The sequence below is a fragment of the Apium graveolens genome, chromosome 5 (assembly GCF_009905375.1).
Source record: "Apium graveolens cultivar Ventura chromosome 5, ASM990537v1, whole genome shotgun sequence".
NCBI lineage: Eukaryota > Viridiplantae > Streptophyta > Magnoliopsida > Apiales > Apiaceae > Apium > Apium graveolens.
The window spans coordinates 126063518-126084979 of NC_133651.1; the positions used below are offsets into that span (position 1 = coordinate 126063518).

At 31.8% G+C, this 21462-nt stretch overlaps 1 protein-coding gene across 4 annotated transcripts; it reads left to right on the forward strand.

Moving 5' to 3' along the window:
- The first annotated feature begins 497 nt into the window (after nt 1-497).
- LOC141724465 (uncharacterized) lies at nt 498-15939 on the forward strand. 4 transcript variants are annotated; one of them, XM_074526621.1, is made up of 15 exons: nt 498-807; nt 1658-1809; nt 2274-2435; nt 4312-4442; nt 5366-5504; nt 5630-5886; nt 6030-6154; nt 10139-10182; nt 10878-11009; nt 11115-11192; nt 11693-11775; nt 11856-11978; nt 12095-12155; nt 12226-12388; nt 15366-15939. In XM_074526621.1, exons 1-14 carry the CDS (start codon nt 690-692, stop codon nt 12385-12387), a joined length of 1767 nt encoding a protein of 588 aa, XP_074382722.1. In that variant the 5' UTR covers nt 498-689; the 3' UTR covers nt 12388; nt 15366-15939. The 4 variants fall into 4 exon arrangements, with proteins under 4 accessions (XP_074382722.1, XP_074382724.1, XP_074382723.1 ...); XM_074526623.1 differs by having other exon boundaries at nt 15387-15939; XM_074526622.1 differs by lacking the exon at nt 15366-15939 and adding an exon at nt 14540-15015.
- Nucleotides 15940-21462: the final 5523 nt, after the last annotated feature.

Sequence of the window (21462 nt, forward strand, 5' to 3'; positions counted from 1 at the left end):
GACCCGAAGCCCGAAAAACCCTGATAAAAGCCCAGATCTAAAAAAGTCCGGATAAAAGTCCGGGTTTTTTCGAAAAGCCCGATTAAAAAGCCGAATTTTTTATATAAAATTTAAAAATGTAAAATAATATTTATGATTTTTAAAATATTATATTATAACATTAAAAACAATTAAGGTATATATGATTATTAAGATATTATATTAAAAAATAATTATTTATTTCAGTGTCTAAACTACTCTATCTGATATTTTAAGTCCGGTATTTAAACTACTTATGATTCGAGTTATAAAATATTAAAATATTTTTTAATATATAAATAAAAAACCCGGATAAAACCTAATTCGTCCTGATCCGATCCGGCCTGACCCGTAGGCCTTTATTTCTTAGGAAGTCCAATCTGATCCGGTCTGATTTTTAGAAAAGTCCAACTCGATGTATTTTAAAAAAACGGGTTTTCTAAAACGGCGATAAAACATGCCGGATGGACTTTTTGTGCTCTGTCGTTACATGTGTGTAAAAACGCAGTACTCATGCGCCCAACAAAATAAAACAAATCAAAAGCAGGCACTCTCCCGAGGCTCTGGAGTCTGGAGTCTGGAGTCTGGACAGTGGAACACTTGCCTTGCTTTGGCACCGCCTACTACTGTATAACAACAATACATACATACAATTGTATCTACAGCTATCCATGGCTTCCATGAGAAACCTCTCACGAGCAATTCGGGCATGTCGTACGCTCTCCCTCCGCAATACCCTACCCGCTTTAACCACTTCCTCTTCTCTTCCCCAATTTCACCCTTATCACGGTACATACATACATACATACATACATACATGTGCTTGCTTAATAATATTACTTTAATAATTCATTGAATTCCACTTTGTTGATTTGTGAATTGAGCTTTTTCCGATAAATATGAGTTTTTGTAGACTCCTAAATTGTTATACAAGTGTGATATTATATGCAAGGGAATTTTGTTGCAAACGATACAGTGTTGTTGCCGAATGGCTCCATTTTTTATGACTTGTTGATTCTCGTTGCGTAATTATCTATATTGTTTTGTAAGCTTATAGTTATTAGTTGTTTCTCGTAGGTCATGTAACCTTAAAATGCATAATTTAATTGCTCGACTACAAATGCACCTCAATTTTGTGTACTGCTAGGGTTACATGTGTGCACGTGTTAGTATGTAAGAAGCAGTAAGAGATTGATGCAAACTAATTTGACGTTGAGCATATTGATGCCTTACAAATTTAAATCAGATCAACGCCTACTTTGAAAATATTAAATGTAGTATTGTAGTTTATCTTCTTTTTATTGAGAATGTGTTTTGTTTCAGGAATTCCAGTGCTAGAGTTTAAATCAGTAAATTGGCAGAATTAATCATAGTTAATATGTTTTTTTTCACAATCTTAGGGCCTGTATTGATTCTCTTGTTTTGGTCAATTAAATGCTTGCATGACCAAACTAAGCAGTCAGAATGGGCCTTAGATTGAATGCTGGGAACATTTTTGCAGCATGTTGTCATTTTTACGGTCTACTTTCACTTTCTTATGTATTTATTATTTGAAGGCATGACTACTGTCTAGAAGGTGACACTAGAATAATCTATTGTTTGTATGTAAAACTAACATTTGTGATTTGTGTGTGTCCAGGTTCTTGTGATAATCACATGAAAACTTGTGCATCTAAATTGCACCTGCCAATACTGAACCCTGAAACTACTGGATTGTATGCTATTCCCGCTATTTTAGCTGGATTGCTTGGTGGCAGCCTTCTACAAATAGCCCACGCTGAGGCAAATGAGGTCGAATTTTTTAGTATATACTCTCTCCGTCCCCCTCAATTCTTTACATTGGGAGACGGGGGCTCGGCACGCACTTTAATGCTCTTATTAAACGTAGTTTTATGAATCTTTTTTTAACTTTTTTTTCTTCTAAATAAAAATATAATGTTCAAACTTTTATACAAAAAAAAAAAATTTAAAAATAATTTACGGAAATATACTTTATAGTTGCCTTAAAATGCGTGTCAAAGATGTGAAAAAAATGTAAAGAAATGAGGGGGACGGAGGTAGTATTTATCTATTTTCTTCTAGATGCATCTTATGTGTTTCAGTAATTAAACTGGTATATAACTTAGCTTTAGTGATTTATTTTTCGGTGTGGCACATTTTTTAGTTTCCTTTTGACCATTTTTTCAACTCTTTCAAAAACATATTGTTTAAGTATCTGTTATAGTTCAAGTAAACACTTGTTTAATTGAATTCAGGCTGATAGTAAAATGCCTACACCACCGGAATCAGCTCCTAGTTATAAAGATTTGGAGGAGATAGCTAAGAAAGAAAGACTCCGCTTAGAAGAGTTGATTAAAAGCAAAGGATGGAAAGTTGGCTCCTATCCTCGGTTTATTGTGGGCCACAAGGGTCAAAAGGTCAAGTCATTTACTTTTTCAGTTAGATTAGGTCATATGCTATGTTGCATGTCTTTGATGGTATTGTTGATTTTACATTTAACAGGTTCTAATGTATGATGTGTTAGGAAGAATTACGCAATGACCAACTAATGCAAACCATGGACAAAATAATAAAATGGTTAATCAAACCAATTATCAATACACAATCAATGAATCACCCCTCGGTGGTATTTCAAACGATACTTTTTTTTGACAAGGTATTTTAACCGCTACTTAAGTCTAACAATACTTAAGCATCCTTGCAAACAATACCTAAATCTACTTACTTAAGCATGCATATCAAACATGTTCTGCCATCACAATGTTAGTCCAAGACTTATTATATTTGTCGTAAAAGTCTTACCATTCTTGCCACCTAACTATCTAACATTTTGACCAAGGCATAACTTCTATAACAATTATTACAAACTCGTACTCGTCTTGGATCCTCCAAGGCCCATGCCACCATATTGGGTTTAACACAACAAGATGACCATGGGGTTCTTTTATGGGGGCAGGGATTTTTATAGCTTGGGGAATCGGAATATCTAAAATTGTTCTGCTGCCACCATTGCATCCTCTGGGCATCTGTTTTCCGAATTGAAATTTAAAAGTCTTTTGTATATCTGGTTCTTATATATGTTAAGTAGTTGGTATGCAATTTTGGTATCTAGATCTTAAGAATATCAGTCATTAAATTTATTTTCTTTAAGTTGTAGTTTGTTGGGTTGGACAACATAAAAGAGCATGGAAAAGATATTTAAGCATGTAATGTGTTGTAACAGCCAACACTGCTGCAAATGTAAACAGCCTGTAATCTCCAACCCTCTCCCCCAATAAAATATTAACCAAGATAAACGGTTGTTTGGATGAAGTTATCTGCAAAGGAAAAAGATTGGTCGGGCGCATTCAAATTTTGTTAAAACTGTTGTCTTGACCTACTCTTGAGTTTGCCTCGAAGGTAGTTTTTACCCTGGATGGCGTGTCTTTAATCTGTTCGTTCAGGTTCTCGTACCAAGAGAACCCGAGTTCAGATATTAAACCAAGCCAACTATTACACGACCTGTTCTAAGACCCAAGTCTATTTCTTCTAATTTTTAGGCATACATCAAGAGATGATGGTGATATTTTAAGTTATCCACATATTTTTGCGAACTTTATGTACAGTTCCTGAAGTTTAATTAATTACAAACCAATCCCTTGTAACGTTTTAATGTTTTCGGATCGACCCTGAAGTTTCGACTTTCGAAGTTCACAAGTTATCCACGAGATCTCCAAGATTTGAAATTCAGGCCCTGTGATTTATAAGTGTTGGAAAAGGTCTTAGTTTCAAGATGTACTACTTAAGGTTCTACTTCTGCATCTTAATAGACTACTTTTGTGCAATTTTAAACAGGATTATAGTTCTGGCTATTGGGAAACAGCTGATAGATTTCACTAGGCATTTAGGTTTTGATCATTTGTCTTTTTTAATTGATGAGTTTGGATATATATATATATATATATATAGGCTGATATTATATCTGAGTGTCTCCTTGTGCCTTCTCAATTATGGCATTATGATTAAGGGTCATTTCACTGAGAAGAATGTGTTCAACTAATCAACTGTCTGTTTGTAGCACTTGGATGTAATCAAGTTCAGCAGAATGCTGTTCAGATGTGCTTTCTTATTTTACCACTGCAAGATGACATCAGCTGTCTAGCTAAAGCTGGGGTCTAAATTTTGTCTGTGTATATGTTTTAATATATGGATATTAGACAAAAATCACATATCATATTATCGTTTCTCCCATATAGGTTCCATCCTTAAGAGTAAATATCTTGTGTTTAATTTTAATTGGATATCTTGTTGCAGGTAACGATCAAATTCCAAGTTCCTCCCACATGCGAAATACCACACCTGATTTCCAACCTTGTTTCGCAACTTGGAGTAAAGGTTGATACTAGTACAACTGGTTCAGATATGACAGTGCGTGCTTGGGACAGGTCAGTCCTAAGCATTAGCCTTTAATGTTTGATGAACATGATGCTTTTCTAACTGTAGTGTCTATATGTCTGTGTGGTTATTTTACTCTATTCAAAAGTAAGTCTGTCAAGAAATATATGGAAATGTCACGTCAACTAATAGTATATTTCTTTGTAGTTATTGAAGAGATTACTATTCTACTATTTGACGAGTGGTGGTATATCATCGTTTGGATATTATTATCAAGCTTCTTTATTTCACCTTATAACTACTCTATTAATTTTATTTGAAGTCATCGAGTCCTGAATTTAAGGCCACACAACTGATTGAACAAGTTCTAAGTAAATGTAGAAGGATTGGATTGATTAATGAGTCGTGCTAGAGGTACCCAAAATAACTCCAAAAATAGGTCCCAAAAAACACATGGCATGTTTTAATTAGTGGAGCATATTAACACACATGGGGTCCTTAACATTAATGAGAAAACAACCAATCAAAAACCGACACATCATATTCTGGGAAAGTTTTGGGACCTCTAGAACTCTCTTGATTAATATCTAGATGTAAGTAATACTCTCATAATAACAAAGGCTGGTTTGAAAGCACACAGGACTGCCAACACTTAATGTTATGCAAATATAAACAATGTAAATTTTTATTATAGGTGATCTAAAAAAGGGTTTCTACTTCGTTTCTGCTCAAACAAAGCCAAAGTTCTCATTTCAGGTGTACAAAACCTGAAAGATTTTGTTACTCAACTGTAATTGCAAAACTTTCCATGTAAAGGCGTCCTGATTAAACTGTTATTTCATGATACTTTTCCTCAACTATATTGTGCAAAATTTAATGCTCGTTGATATATATATTTCTTCTCTGCTTGATCAATGCATTATCATCGTTATTTGCAAATATAATTGTTTTTGCTTCTTCCTCTCCTTTTTAGTGGAGTCGCTTGGCAACTCATACTGACTCGTCCAAGTATGCAAAATGAAACTGCTGGGACTGAGAGTGGCTCCAGTAAGTCGCAAGAGGAAGATTTAAGCATTTTCATGTTTCGCTCACTCATAAGCTCTGATAAAGCAGTAAATTTTCACCTTGGTTCATCAAATAATATTTTTCATTTTTAATCTTCAGTTTAATATGGTACCTTTTAATGAAAGAACGGTATTAATTTTTCGTATTTTATTGTTTGCATAAATTAATACAGGAAATTGAGTTTATGAAGAGCGGAAGTTTTAGTCACGAGGAGCTTGATGCTTTCGTGTCTCTCTTGCAATTGGCTGGACAAAACAAAACCCTGGAGAAAAGACCAACGGGAAGTCCTGGAATGCCAACCAAAGGAAAATCAATCACTAATCTTGAGGCCATGGGAATCAAAATTTATGGATTGGATGAACCTAATACGGGGGATACAAAAACTGAAATTTCATGGGAAAATATAGCGGGGTATAGTCAGCAGAAAAGGTATTTATCGTATTAAGCTTGATGGTATATTGGCGTGTTTACTAGAGAAAGCGTGCTATGTGATGAATTGTTTGTACATGTATATGTCACCTAGTTTTAAAAGAAAGTTAATTCAGATATTTCTCATATCTTTTGTTACACAGGGAAATAGAAGATACCATTTTATTGGCCATACAGAGTCCCGAAGTGTATGATGATATTGCTCGTGGAACCAGGTGCAAGTTTGAGACAAACAGACCCCGAGCAGTTCTTTTTGAAGGCCCCCCAGGTTTGTTTCATTGGATTTCATGTTAATGTAGAATTACTGAATGAAGTGCGTGTCATGATAAAATTCAATTGTTTAAACAGATTTTTTTTAAAGTTTTTTTGATGATGCTATTGTTATGACCATAATGATAGTCTCAGTTATTTATTTCTGCCGTCCCGAACATCCATAAAATAGGCAGTATAGTACATAGACTTATTCTATAAATATCTAGTAAAAGTTTATGCTTTAAGAGTCCTTGTTCAAGATGGTATGATATGTGAATCTAGCTGTGCTATTTGCCCAAATTGTCATGCTATGAGCCTATGACATAGTTAGCCTTGCATTTTCAAGCATTGATAAGTTTTTGTTAGAAAGCTTGATGTTCTGATCTGATGCAATTGCTTAAGGCTATACTCGGTCATAGCTTTATGATGATTTGGAGATAGCCTGGTGACAACTGACAAAGATCTAATATCTTCCTTTTTCCCCAAATGATGGAGTCATGGGTTCGAGTCCTTACGGAGGACAGAGGCTCTCCTTGACAACCCCACTTGCCTTTAAAAAAAAGACCGAGTTAAACCCTTTGACATTATGTGGGAACCAAAAGCATAGCCTTTTTATTTACTTCCTTTTTTCCTTGATAAGTGATTTTCTGAAATCCGGAGGTCTATGGTATGTGTTATCTTTTCAAGTTTCTTTAAAAAGTTTATTTTTTTATATTGCCTTAGAGTGTCTTTTTATTCTCTATTGTAGTACAGAGACTTTTATTGTTGTGCAATTTCTTATTCAAGAATAGGTTTGTCAAAAGCCTTGTTACACAACGGAAGGGGTAATAAATAGTTGATGCGGACAAAGGTAAGTGGGGATGGAGGAGGAGAAGAAAAATAACAAAGGTCACAGCCTTTAAATGACATAAAGTTTAAAATGAATTCTTGACAATATTTTTCAACTAGACATAGATCATTTATGTAGAGAATAACCTAATTGGTGTATATAAATCCCTCGCGATGATTGTCTAGAACACCTCTAAGAATAGTAAGAATTCTATTTAAGCGTTTCTGATGAAATATTAATTTAATTTCCTCCTAATTCCTTCGCAAGTTGAAAAAAAAGTATAGGAATACAATTGCTGTGGTCTGTACAAATAAATGATTATATTTATAATTGAACAGCCTAACACCATATATTCTATCCGACAGAAAATATTATTTGGGTCGTTAAAGTACCACCACAAGAAACTAAATTACATGCAGCATAATCCGTATATCAGTTTCTTTTTTTTATATGTGTTTATCTTACTTGATCTAATGAATGCATAAACACGTGACGTGAAATAGGAATTTTGATGGCAGAGGGGAGATATCTTTGTTTCAACTATTAATATCACTTCTCGTCATTACTGTTGTTTCTTTTTGAGCTCTCTTTAGCTTAGGTAACGGGTCTGTCAAGGTACATGAATTTTAATGTAGTACAGTGTACAATGGATGTATCTGGACTGTTGGTAGTCTAGTTTCATTTATTAATTATTTTTTCATAAAAAATTGTAATACCAAACTAATAACGCACCTTTTAAGTATCAGTATTGATAGTACTGGACATGAAAAGAGATCTTATAATCAATTTTTAAAAAAAATCTTCAAGTGATAAAATAACATAATGTGTCTAAAATTTATTTTTTTACAAAAATAATATTCTTTATTTATTCGTACTATATAATTTAGCTTTTATCCCGTGCAAAGTACAGATCTTTTATAATATGTATGTGTGTGTGTGTGTTTTATCAACTTGATCCAATTCAAAATCTAACGCTTTGCTCCCGAGTTTTAAAAAGGAATGAAAGCAAGTGAAAAGGAAAGTAACTTACAAAGTTCCCACTCTTATTCATGCCCGACTTTTTTAAGGAGGGAAGCAAGTGAATGGGAGTGAAAATTTTATTCTCTCCCCAAAATTTTCACCCCAAAAATGGGATGAAAGTGAAAGTAAGTACACTGTTTAATTAAAAACACTTAATATCACAAATATACTCTTATTACAAAAATTTTAAGTTTTTTGATCCAAGGACAGAATTGGAACTTGACAATCATTTATATGCTTTCCTTCCAACTCGTGAGCATGTTAATGAAATTAATTTCACTCTTGAATTTTTTAAACTCGGGAGCAATTGAGTGAAACAAATTACTTCTTCTTTCAATTACTTCCTCTTACATTCATTTACTTTCCCCTTAAAAAACTGGGGAACAAATCTTTGTTAAATTTTGCAGTTGATCCTTTTTTTGTATATCCTTATATTGTATTTTGTTTTCATGTTATAAATATTAGATATGAAGTTGTTAATGAGAAGAGAACCCTCGAGCCTCGACTTTTGGTAGTACTTTCATATTATCCCGCTTGCACTTATTATATATTGGACAAACTTATTTAGTTTAATTCTAATTATGCCGTATCGCCATATCCGTGTCAAAATTTGGACCGTGTCCTAATCTTTCGAAAGTGTCAAATCTGACATTTGGACACATGCCATGTCCAGCACTCTGTACCTGAGTTTAAGTAGCATAGATCATGAGGTTATCATGTTCATCTCTTGTCAGACTCGATGAAGTAGTTTATTTAGTTCTTTTCCCCATCACGTGTGATTAAGTTTTAGGGTGGTAGAAGCTTTGACAAACAGCGGCTAATAGGTTTTAGAGAAACAGCGTGAACAACCCTTTTCCTCTACTTATGTTCCTGTTTTGTTTTTTTTTTGCTAAATTACATCGTTCCTGTTTTATTGATAAGAATGCACATTGCACCCTGATTCCGACTAATATAATATAATAAAGAGTAAAATCTGTTTGATTTAAGCTTTATTTCTTTTTCTTGCAATGAGTTTACACTGGCACCCTCTTTGACCTAGCTTACTGGATTAACTTTCTAGTTAGTACGACAGTTTCAATATATATAGGGATTTGGTTAGTAATTAGTTATTTGTTAATACATGCTGTTACTTAATAGTTGAAACAAATGAGGCATATAGTTGGAATCTTTCAGTCTAGTATATGCCCTACATTGTTATCACGAAGACGACTAGTCACCGACTAGTCGACGCGAAGGTACTCAGGCGCCGAGAGTCTCGAAACCCGACTTGTCATCGACTAGTTGACATGAAGGTCGTCCAAGAGTCTCGTAGTCTGATTTGGGCCCTTCATAACCATAATCGTGGTGTACCATGCTTATTTTGAACTAAATATTCTATTAATTTTGATTTAAATATTAAACTAACGTGTTCAGTTATATTATATATTAAATCTAGTAATTATATGCATAATGAACACTTTGTCGACTTTTACGACTAGTCGGGCGACTTGTCGACTAGTCTTCACGAAGGTACTCGGGCGTCGATGGTCGACTTGGCGCCATAAATATAAACTAATTAGTAACATATATATTAATTGTTTTTTCTCGTTCTTCATCAATTACACTCAAATTGAACATGTTTTTGTGAAGGACATTGCAAAATTAGGCATATTCTCCTTTTCCTTATATTTTTACCTCATAGTCATATAAATGTTCTTCCTTGTTGTCTTTTTGTTTTTGCATTCTAATTTCATCTTACAGGTGTACTTTCAGTAGGTCAAAGTGTCCACATTTGAGTGAGGATTTAACATGGAATGAATTCATGTCCCAGTGTCCGACAACCCAAACTTGAGACTCAGATTAATGTATCTTTAATGCATAATTTACAACCTGAGAACATTATTTTGTATATATTACTGTTTTCCTGACACCTGTAAATGGTGGCAATATTGTTGATTGAACAAATATTAGTATTTGCCCTACTTGAGGAGTATCATCCCTCAGCCTGTCATTGACCAACAAACATTAGTTTTTTTTCTGAAATTTGTTATGAATTGTACCTGATCTTAAAAGGGGTGACTTGTAACGTAGCTATGTAAGAAATGATACAGTGCATCTAGTTTACTAGAGTTCGACACTAATATGGTTACTTTGATGCATATTCAATTTCAGGCACTGGAAAGACATCTTGCGCTCGTGTAATTGCTAATCAAGCGGTACAGTATGTTATTGTTAATTTTTATATTTGCATCTGTCTTGTTTTTTTTTAATTTTCAGATTCCCATCTCTTCTTCCAAATATGTTCAAAATAAATACTTACATTTAGAGGCAAAAATTGCTCCAGTGTTTCTTGTCTCAACTTAATAATTGACAACATGCATCACATGTTGGGTGTTCGAAATAGATTAGACAGTTGGAGAGGTCACCGGGTGAACAGAAGTTCTACTCTACCAAATTGAAAACCTTTCAAAGATATTGTTGGTAGATGGTCTGACACAGTCATCCGGTGTCATGCTTACTAGCCTTGAGTCTTCTGTGTATGCGCACTTAGCCACTTACCAAGTTATATGACCAACCCTGATACAATATGACAAGAAGTCAAAGTTCAAACAATGGGTTAAATTTAATGTGCTAGATACTATTTTGTGTAATGATAACTCAGGTAGCCAGAAAAAAAAATATCTAGCTTCAAATTATCTTTTCGATATCTTTTGGTTTATGCATACTTTTACCCGCTTAGTGCACTGAATTAGGTAGGCTGAAAGGGCTATCTTAGGTTCCCCAAGTCAACTGTATTACTTACATGTCTTACTCTACAATGTCTTGATGATTAACTGTTAAATAAACAAAATCCTAAAATACCAAATGATGTGTATGTTGGAAATGATATCTAACAGTGTTGATATGACAGGGTGTCCCGTTGTTATATGTTCCGCTGGAGGTAGTCATGTCGAAATATTACGGTGAAAGTGAACGTTTGTTGGGGAAAGTGTTTTCGCTTGCTAATGAGATTCCTAATGGTGCAATCATTTTCCTAGATGAGGCAAATTCTTAGCTTTGCTAATTTTATGATATCTATTGTATTTTTGGTCATTTAGTCTTCATTTATACCGAGTTAAAATGTTATATACTCTTTAATATTTTACAGATCGACTCTTTTGCTACTGCCCGTGACAATGAAACACACGAAGCAACACGTAGAGTTTTGTCTGTATTGTTGCGACAGGTGATTCTATTTCTGCACTGTAACTTTTTCCTGAAGTAATAAACTAATTTTAATTCTAACTATTTTGGATGCTAGGATTCTAAACAATGGACTTATGTGACTACTTACAAACCTTTCTTTGCTACTTGTATGAGAATGTGTTTCTACTTTTTAGTAGTTTGAGACTTTCGCTTCCTATATTTAATTAATTGCTTTAGTGAACCTCACCTCTTCATTTTCCGTATTGATTCCTATATCTTGGATTGCTCTTTCTTTCTAGCATTATGTCCTTAAACCAAGTTGCCAACTACACATTAGCCACCCAGTTCCTGCATCAACAGCTTCGTGATGGATTTTAGCTGAAAATATTTTAAAGCATCTAGGTCTTTGTCTCATCTGCCTTATTGATTACTAGCATATCTACCGCGTCCCCAACTCTGGCCTTCTTTTGATGGAATTACGTGCTGCTAATTTTGGGCCTCTGTTTTCTGTCTTTGCTCAGTGGTGATTTCTTTGTGCAGATTGATGGATTTGAGCAGGACAAGAGAGTAGTTGTGATTGCTGCAACCAATAGAAAGCAAGATTTGGATCCTGCTTTAATCAGGTAAACTATCGCTTGTACTTCCCTCTGTAACTATCATTTTGATGTTCTAGGTATTTCTGATTTTTTTTTTTTGTTTTCAGCCGTTTTGATTCTATGATTATGTTTGGCCTTCCTGACCAACCGACTCGTCAGGAAATAGCAGCTCAGTATGCAAAGCACTTGACTAAATCAGAACTAGCTGAATTTGCTACTGCTACAGAGGAGTAAGATCATCTGCACTTAACTCGAACATTACCGTCATTTTGATAATATAGAACTATTCCCTGCCAAGTGCATATCATTATATTATTTACTCATCTGATCTTACTTCTGTATTCAGTATGTCTGGAAGAGATATCAGAGATGTTTGTCAACAGGCAGAGCGTCACTGGGCATCGAAGGTAAATACAAAAATGGATTATAACTACATTGTTTCTTCATGATATAAATACAAGTCTTTGTGAATGGTAGATTATTCGAGGGCAAGCTCCCAAAATAGAAGAGGGTACTTCTCTTCCTCCTCTTCAAGAATACACTGATAGTGCAACGAGTAGGCGCAAATCTTTAGTTGGTGCTGCATGTCGGAATCAGTTTGCCAATGGTTTTTCAAAGAAACCTGAATACGACATATGAGGTATTGTTCACTAGCTTTAAGCGCTGATAGTTACTATTTATTGGTTGAACCACTCAGTTTCTTGTGTCTGGTTGGAAGTAGTAACTTAGAAGTGAAGAAGTGAAAGTAAATAACCATTGGTAATAGTAGGTAGTGTATATTGAGGTGACAGTAATAGTAAGCATGAATGAGAAAGAATGCGATGATCAATTTAGTGTACATCTTTAGTTACAATTCCCATAGCGGAGCAGTGTTTTAATTTTATTGATCTGATATTCATTTCAATAGTTATATATATGGAAAGATGTAACACAGTTTGCAGATTTTCTTGATTAGTTTGAATTTCTCTATCTGAAGTACTCTTCTAGATCATACAAGTTCTTCCAGTTGAGCCGTACTCGTTTGGTTTGTTAGGCAGGATAATTATGTCTTAATAAGATTACTCAAATTTATCAACTTAATATTATCGTAGAATAAATTGAAGAGTTTAAACTTTACATCTATTTTAGAGATGTTGTTTAGGTAAAACTATGGATACTATGCAATTTTAAAAGAGTATTTTCAAGAAAATGGTAATAAAATAAAACGGCATGTATGTATTTGATTAGTTGTGTTTGTTATTAGTTAACAATCATTATTTGAAAAAATTATCAACTTCTGAGTTCTACATATGACAAATTGGTTATTTACTGAACAAGTCATTTCAGTTCTGCCTTTTGTATATAATAATTAAAATTACGAATTTGACTAATATGTAAAAGTTGAAAATTTGAATTTATTTGTTTTTGTTCGATATATTTTCACCTATTTTATATGAATGTTACTCTACCTTTTTGATAGCCAACCGTCCTATTCAAAAAACAAAGTATAGGTTGGGTGTTCAATTTGATATTTGAAGGTACAGGGCCGGACCGAGATTATTGTAATCCTTTTTGTTCATGTATTTATTTTTATACAGTTGTAGTACAGACAGAGAATATTGAGTCTTGTCAATGTTGGAGGAGTATATGTATATATGTAGTAGAAGGAAATGAACCTACGACTCAACTAAAAACCAGAAATACTTGGGATTTATAACTTTGAGACTTGAGTTAATTGGAACTTGGAAGCATATGCATGCCCAAGATAAAATATGTAAACTTGGTTTCACTGTATCTCAATTCTCAAGTCCCAACTATGTCTCTGTTTGGGGTAGTTCTCTAAGCTACCTCGATTACTATATGTAGGTGTACACTTGATTTTTTAATTTATTTTTATTTTTATTTCCAAAAATGTAAGTAATTAGAACATTTCCAACCATGATAGCTAAAATGGTTAGGTAATTCAGGATTATCTAAAATTTTATTGAACCTGTAAGGCCATGCACTCCAGTGGTATTAGTTATAATCATTAGCTATATTCAAAAATATTATTTTATTCCTATTTTTCAGATTTATATGTATATATATATATAAAAACTTTAAATAATAAAATAAATTTAGTTAATACTTAATTCAATAAATGAAAAAATATATAATTGTAATTTAATAATTGTTACAACTTAAAATAGAATAACAGATAAATATAACAAAAATATATTTAATAAAAAGTTACTAATATATTATATATATATATATATATTGTTTGTTAAAAATAATTAGTAAATTTTGTTAATAAGATAACAATATTTTCACACTTAATTTTTTATAAATTAAAAATATTATATATAAAGTAGTAATTTTAATATTTATATATTAAATATTATATAAATATATGTATGTATTAATGTGTATGTGTATGTATTAATGTGTTGATTTAGGTTTAAACTAAATCTGACGTGTAAGATATAGGTAATGCCTACAGATTCAATGAATATAGAAGATTAGATGAAGGATATCTAAAATTTTTGCTAACAAGTGATGTTGTTGGAGTGTTGTTTTTTTTACCTAATATATATATTTGATCTAACGGAGGTGATGGTTGGAGATGCTCTTATCAGTATTTTTTTCAACATATTTTGTCCACATCGTTCTATATTTAAATGAGTTTTTAATACATATATGATATGCTATTTTAAATATAATTAAATTTATACTTCTATTTTATTTTTAAACAATATAAAATTTATTTATTTCCTTCAAAATTTATTAAATTAATTTGATTTAATTAATTTATTATAATGTAAAATTGTAGCTGCATTTGCAAAGCATATCTTAGAAGAGGATGACACGTTAAGTTATGAGCTAGGACAAGCATAGAAGTCCACAAATGATTCTACTGATGAAATGCTTCGCTACTATTTTACTTGCTGGAGCGAGGTGGCCACTTGTGCGGTCCGTGCGTGCCGGGCCGGGCCGCACACGGGTTCAACACTCGAAGACAGAACACTGAACCGGCTTGTAAGTCTGTGAATCAGGTTCGGGCCGGGCTCGAGTCGAAGAAACAAAATTCGGGACCGGCCGGACTCGGGCCGTGCGCGTTAAAAGAGGACCAACCTTCTTTTTTTCGGGTCGTGTCACACTACTATAACACCGTTAGTTGTGTAACACTGTTAGTTGTCTACTATTAGTTGTCTGTTGTAAATTTGCAATATATTATTAATTTATAAGTATTAATAGATAGAGGGTAGACACCTTTTAGCCACGTACTAGTCTACTGGATTAAAAATAATTATTGGCTTCTATTTACATAGTAAATAATTCGATTTTGTGTTTTTAATTTTTCTGTTAAATAATATATTTCATAATTACTTAGAATTTTTTTATTTGGTAAAATAATAATTTTATTATTTTAATTTTTTGGGTTGAAAGAGGACGGCACCTTATATAAATTTTATTAATTTAAAAATATTACAAATGATGTGAGAGGATTCCTCTCTACAAAAACGGAACAAACTGTATCAAATATTAAAAAATTACAAATTAAGTAAATAAAAAAATATTAATAAAAATTACATTAACTATTTTTTCTAGAGATGTTCACTAGTTAAAATTACAAATTTAACTATGCTTTGTTACAGAGGACAGTTGCTTTGATACAGATGCTGGTGCGTGTTGTCAATCGCGAGCAGGCCGTGCGGGTTTGTGCGGTTCAATCAGGCCATGCAGGTTCGGTTCGTGCGTGCTGTGCGGGCTCGGTCCCGGTTTTCAGATTCCTAACTCGTAATCGGCTCTGGCTCGTTCCTTCAGACGAATTGTGTGGGTTTTTAGCGAGCCGAACCGGGCCGAATAAATACCGGTTTCAGAACGAACCGGTCCCGGTGGTGCGGTTCAAACCCGCACAATTGGCCACAATTGGCCACCTCCACAGTGGAGCAGCTAAGAGTTATTTTGCGTCACTAATTGCATGCAATATACGAGCAACCTTCAATTAATTAAAAAGGTAGCATGTCACGGAATACTTATTTTTTAATTCAAAATACCGTTGTTTAATATACAATTTTGCTTCTACTTTCTAAAACAAAATGAATGACAGCTTGTCCGGCACTCTAATGAGGTATACATACGGTACAAAATCCAACTGAGGAGTAATCATTATTCAAACCTGTAAATATAGTTTTATAGCATCTCAATTCTATACTAATGGCATGTTTTGCTCTATTGTTCAATCTTAAAACTAAATTTATTGCACTGCATTTATAATCAATTAGATAGTTTGTGTTTTATGTACCATTCGATGTCGGTTGTATTAAGAGATTCGTGTCATTGTATGTTTAAGTATAAAATATTGTTGCTAATTGAATCTTTATAAACTTGTAGAATCAACCAAGAAATATAGTTTCAAAGTATTAATAATCAAATATATAGGTTTACTCCGGTGATTAAACTAATGTCTTGAGTAGATTTGTTATCTTAAATAATTATTAATAACCCGTTCAATCCAAGTTAACCCGACCCGAGCAGAATCGATGTACAACAAATATGATTTGATTAAACGAATTTATTTTTATCAGGTTAAATAAAAAAAATATTAAATTAAATTTTATTGGATTGAATTACAAAAAATATCTTGATATCGCTTGTTAATTCAACCTGTGTGTAATTGTACATCCCAGAAAGTGTAGGATATACTCCCGTCTCCGATAAATATTAATTCGGGCAACAAAGCAAGACTGGACTGGAGGTGTAAAAAAGTTTTATTTAGGGGCAAGGAGGGTAACCGGAATTGACGGACCTATACGAGGGTGTCCTGAGTGTGAGTGTGAGTGTGAATATCAGTGTCTGTCTAGTGAGTGACTCAAGACTTATGGGGGGTTGTATGGAGTAATGATGATACAACAGAAAGAAAGATGAAAAGAGGGGCAGAGAGAGAGAGAGAGAGTAATGCAGTCGTTGTTTTTATCCAGGAGATGGAAGTGGCGGTAGAGAGGCATATAAATGTTTTGTTCCTCTCTTTCTCCATGTATTATTATTGCCAGCTCTCTTGCCCCTCTATAGACATGACGTAAAGCAACTTTCAAACTTTTTCTGATTGGATGGTTTCTTTGCTGGCATAGGCCCCGTCTACACCACCTCCCTCCCTCCTTGTTTAGTCTCCCCCCGATCTCTTCATTCCACATACAATTTGTGTGTGTGTGTGTTTGTTTTATACTCACTAAAATGATTCTTTTCCGAAAAATTGATTAATATTTTGTGAAAATACTTTTTTGATTGTCTTCGGTTTGGTTCTACACATTGTTAACTTGTTGTCCATAAATGAAAGAGTCGAATGCACATAACAGATTTCAGCAGAAACTTGTGTGTTAGAACTTAGAACTCACAAGTCACAATTATGTTTTGCTTTAGTTTTGTCTATTTATACGTAAGAGCTACTGTGGCGGAATAGCGGGCTATACAACCCCCCCTGTCCCTCTACTATTACATGAAACCCTACGCCTAACCCTAATATCAACCACAGCTAATAAAGTTTCCCGACCCAATTCATTCAACGCCTAACACTAGCCTACAACTCCAACAGGAATGGTGCACCGGTACAGATCAGACGTCTCACACAGAACATGTCATTTTAGCTGCACATTCCTTTTTTTATTTATTACTCTCTTGTTCTCGTGGGTACATGTCTACTATTTACACGTATTTTGAGATTTTTATAAATTATAGTTATATAATATTTTTTTAAAAAAAATTGAATAAAAGTTTAAATATAAAATTTTTATTCAGAATTTTTTTTTAAAGTTTCAATGGGACAAAGGAAGTATGTTTTTTCAATTAATTATTGTAATAATTTTATTATAGATAAGTAATAAATCTAACAGAATTTAACAAAAAAAATATTAATTTATCTAAATTTTCTTGTGAGTTTACTATCTAAAATATTTTCCAAAATACGGTGCAACCAAAATTTACCAGATATAAAATTAGTTGCATCGAGTTTTTTTGGTTGAATTTGAGATTGCAGAGAATTGCATAAATTCGTGAGTTTGCATATAGTTAGTTTTTTTATCGTAGGTAACCCGAAATCACTACCCTTCGGGTGCGCACTGGTAAACCCTACAGATTGATTCAGGCAATAGCCTGTAAAACACGTGAACCAATATAAACCGCATTTAAGCGATAGGGTCTAGTTAAAGAGGCATAATCATAAATTCTCCTCATTGCAGAAAATCGTATTTTAGCAAAAAAAATAGTACTTTTGTCAAAAAAATGTTTACAAATACTTTAAGAAAATGATCGTTATTTTTGCATAACTCTTTATATACTTGGAATTTATTTCAAAAAAGCCTTAAATCTAAATCTAAAATTTGCACAAATATTATAGTATAAATATTCAAAATTTTAATTAGGTTAAATTCTTTAATTTAGGTTTATTTATAAGTTGGTCAAAATATAAATTAAACTAGTGTAAAAGCCCGTGCGAGTCACAGACCTGTAGTTATATTGAAATATTATTTCGGACGAATTTGTGCTTATAAAAATTAATTTTCAAATACGGTAAATGATTATTTTAACTTTATTTTATATTTATACAACAATTACATAATAATGAATAATATGTTTTTATAAATTTAATTACATTTCGTAAAATTTTAAATGAATAAATATGCAATAAAAATGAGATGACATAAAAATTATCATTGTATTGTCGTACATATAGGTAACTTAAATGTTGAAAACTTATTTTTTATCATAAAATTTGATTTTCGCTCACTCCGAAAATTTTGAAACTAGATACTTAGTTTAAGGTATATAAACCTAATTACTAAAAAAAATTAAAACTATATTATTATAAAAAAAATATTTGTAGTTTGTTTGTAGGGATGAGCATAGGGTCATTTCGGGGTCAGGAAGTGCTATCCTCGATCCCCGAACGGAGATTTTTTTTATTTCTGATACTCACCTGAATGGGGAATCCCATGGGAATTCAGGATATAATTAAAAATAAAATTTTTGTATTTTTAATAAGTTTTTTCCAAAAAAACACGATCTACTAATTTGTATTATACAAAAACATTAATAATATCTCATATTTTTTATAGCAAATCATATTAAATTTGATTTACAATATAATGAAATGACAAATTAAAAAATATTTAAAAATTATAATGTAAGAAAATTGATCAACCTAATTTTTGATTATATTAAAAATAATATAATATTTTAAATCATATTTTTTATAATAATTAATTAAATTTAATATATAAATATGTTATATATATACATATAATCGGAGTCGAAAAATGGGTGGGGAAGACACTAATCCTGGATTCCGCCTCGATCCCCGAAATTCATTACTAATTCGTCTCACTTATTAATTGTTAACGCTTAGGTTGACTAAGTAAATTTATATATATGAGACGATGAAACAAATTGGAAAACATGGGGTAAATGAATATGAGTGTAAGATATTTTAAAACTAATAAAAAATTGACATTCTCTCTTAAAAAATAATAACATGATAGTCCACTCAGAAATATCATGAAACAAATATAAAATTTTGAAAACGAGGGTATAAAAATGAATATAGTCTAATTTAATAAAACTTTCAACGCTAATTTTCTTATTTTGGAAATATACTTAACAAACAAATTATGAAATGCACTACATTTAATATACTATTTATATTAAATCAAATTTTAATATTTTATTTTTTTTGATACTACCCGACTAATCCAAATTATTATTCTAAAACTTGAACATTTTATTCAAGATATCGACCGAGTACACGTAATCAAACTTATTCACGAGCTGATATTTTATTAGTCGAATAAAACCAGATTTTGAGTCTAACTCGGGTCAAACTCATACCCACTCGGATTAAAAATTCAAAAGTCTAAAAATGAATAAAAGGTAAAAACAAATATGAACCAATATAATTACCTAATTATTTAAGAGTTACAAAATTTACTCACACATCTTTCTGTGTAATCTATATATGTCTGATTTTATACAAAATTAAGATTTTTACCTTCAAAATGAATTATAATTAATATTTTACTGGTATGAGGAGTATGTAATGATAAGAATAAGATAATGTAAATTATTTCGATTGGTTTTATCTTTAAAGTAATATGTAATTTTTTATATGATACATATTTATACTAATGTCATCTGCAATCAAATCTTTATATGCCATATTATTTCATTTATTACTCTATGTATGAAGTTATGGGGCTCCAACGATGCGTTACTCTATCTTTATAAATAAATGAAAGCACCGTGCAACTCCAAATTTGGAGTTACACTGAAGATATGAAGATATTCGTTTTATAATAAACCCTTTCACATTAATATATTTTACTTTTTTATCCGAGTTCTCATTTAAGTACTCCCAGATTAAACCGAATATTTTTGACTCGATAAGCACACAAGTCGAACTAAATTAAACCGAATTATGATTTTTTGAAAATAAATCCAAAAAAGGTGTAAAAAATATTAATTTATGATATATATATATATATATATATATATCATAAAAATTACAAAATAATTGATATATGCGTGTGTCTGCGCGCGTGTGTGTGTGTCTGAGTAAAAATTTTATGCAGCTATATAATTGTATAAATTATTATTTTATTTACTCAAAAGTTAAAATTTGAAAATGAGAAAATATAATATTTTAATGAAACTTTTATAATAAATTCAAAATTCATTATAGCACCGTGGTTCTAAGATGAAAATTCAGTCACGGGTTCAATTCCTAATACCAACACATTTCAATATATTTTTTGCTGAAATAACAAAGTGGTGACATTTTCGAAATTTTAGAATAAAACTAAAAAAACTAAAAAAGCGGAGTCACATAAATTATATAAACCAACATTTTATTTAATCAAAAGTTAAAGTAAAAAAATAGAATTTGATATAAGGAGATGGAGTGGCTTATCTAATGAGAATTTTAATTTGCACTCAAAAAGTTATGCCACATGATGGTAGTTACATGAAATTTGTAAGTATGAGGTAAAATGTTCGATTCCTATTCGATAACCAAATTCTCCTTATTTTTAATAAAAATTGTGCAAGTTTGGCGCTTTTATAATTTTTCAACACAAAAGGGTAAAGTCGGGTTTTCGCCATTAAAATAATCTTGGAGATGGCCTAATGAATTAGTTTTAAAGTTAACTTTTTAATATATTTGGTTCTTCGTAATACTCATTTCAAGCACTCCCGGATTAAACCGAATACTTTTGACTTGATAAACACAAGTCAAACTGAATTAAATGGAATTATGATTTTTTTGAAAAGAAATCCAAAAAAATATATAAAAAAGTATTTAATTTTATTAAATATATATATCATAAAAATTACAAAATAATTGATATATAAATTAATATATATATACATATGTGTGTGTGTGAAGTACAAAATATAAATTGCAGTTATATAATTGTATAAATTATCATTTTATTAACTCAAAAGTTAAAATTAAGGAAAAAATATATTTTTTTAATATAAAATCAATATTCATTATAACATCATGATTCTAAGATAAAATTCAATAACATATTCGATTCTCGATACTAACAAAATTTCATTACATTTTTTGCTTAAATAACAATGTGGTGGTATTTTTGAAAGTTTAGAATAAAATTACAAAAATTAAAAAAGTGGATTCACTTAGATGATATAAATCAACATTTTATTCACTCAAGAGTTAAAGTATTAAAAAATAGAATTTGA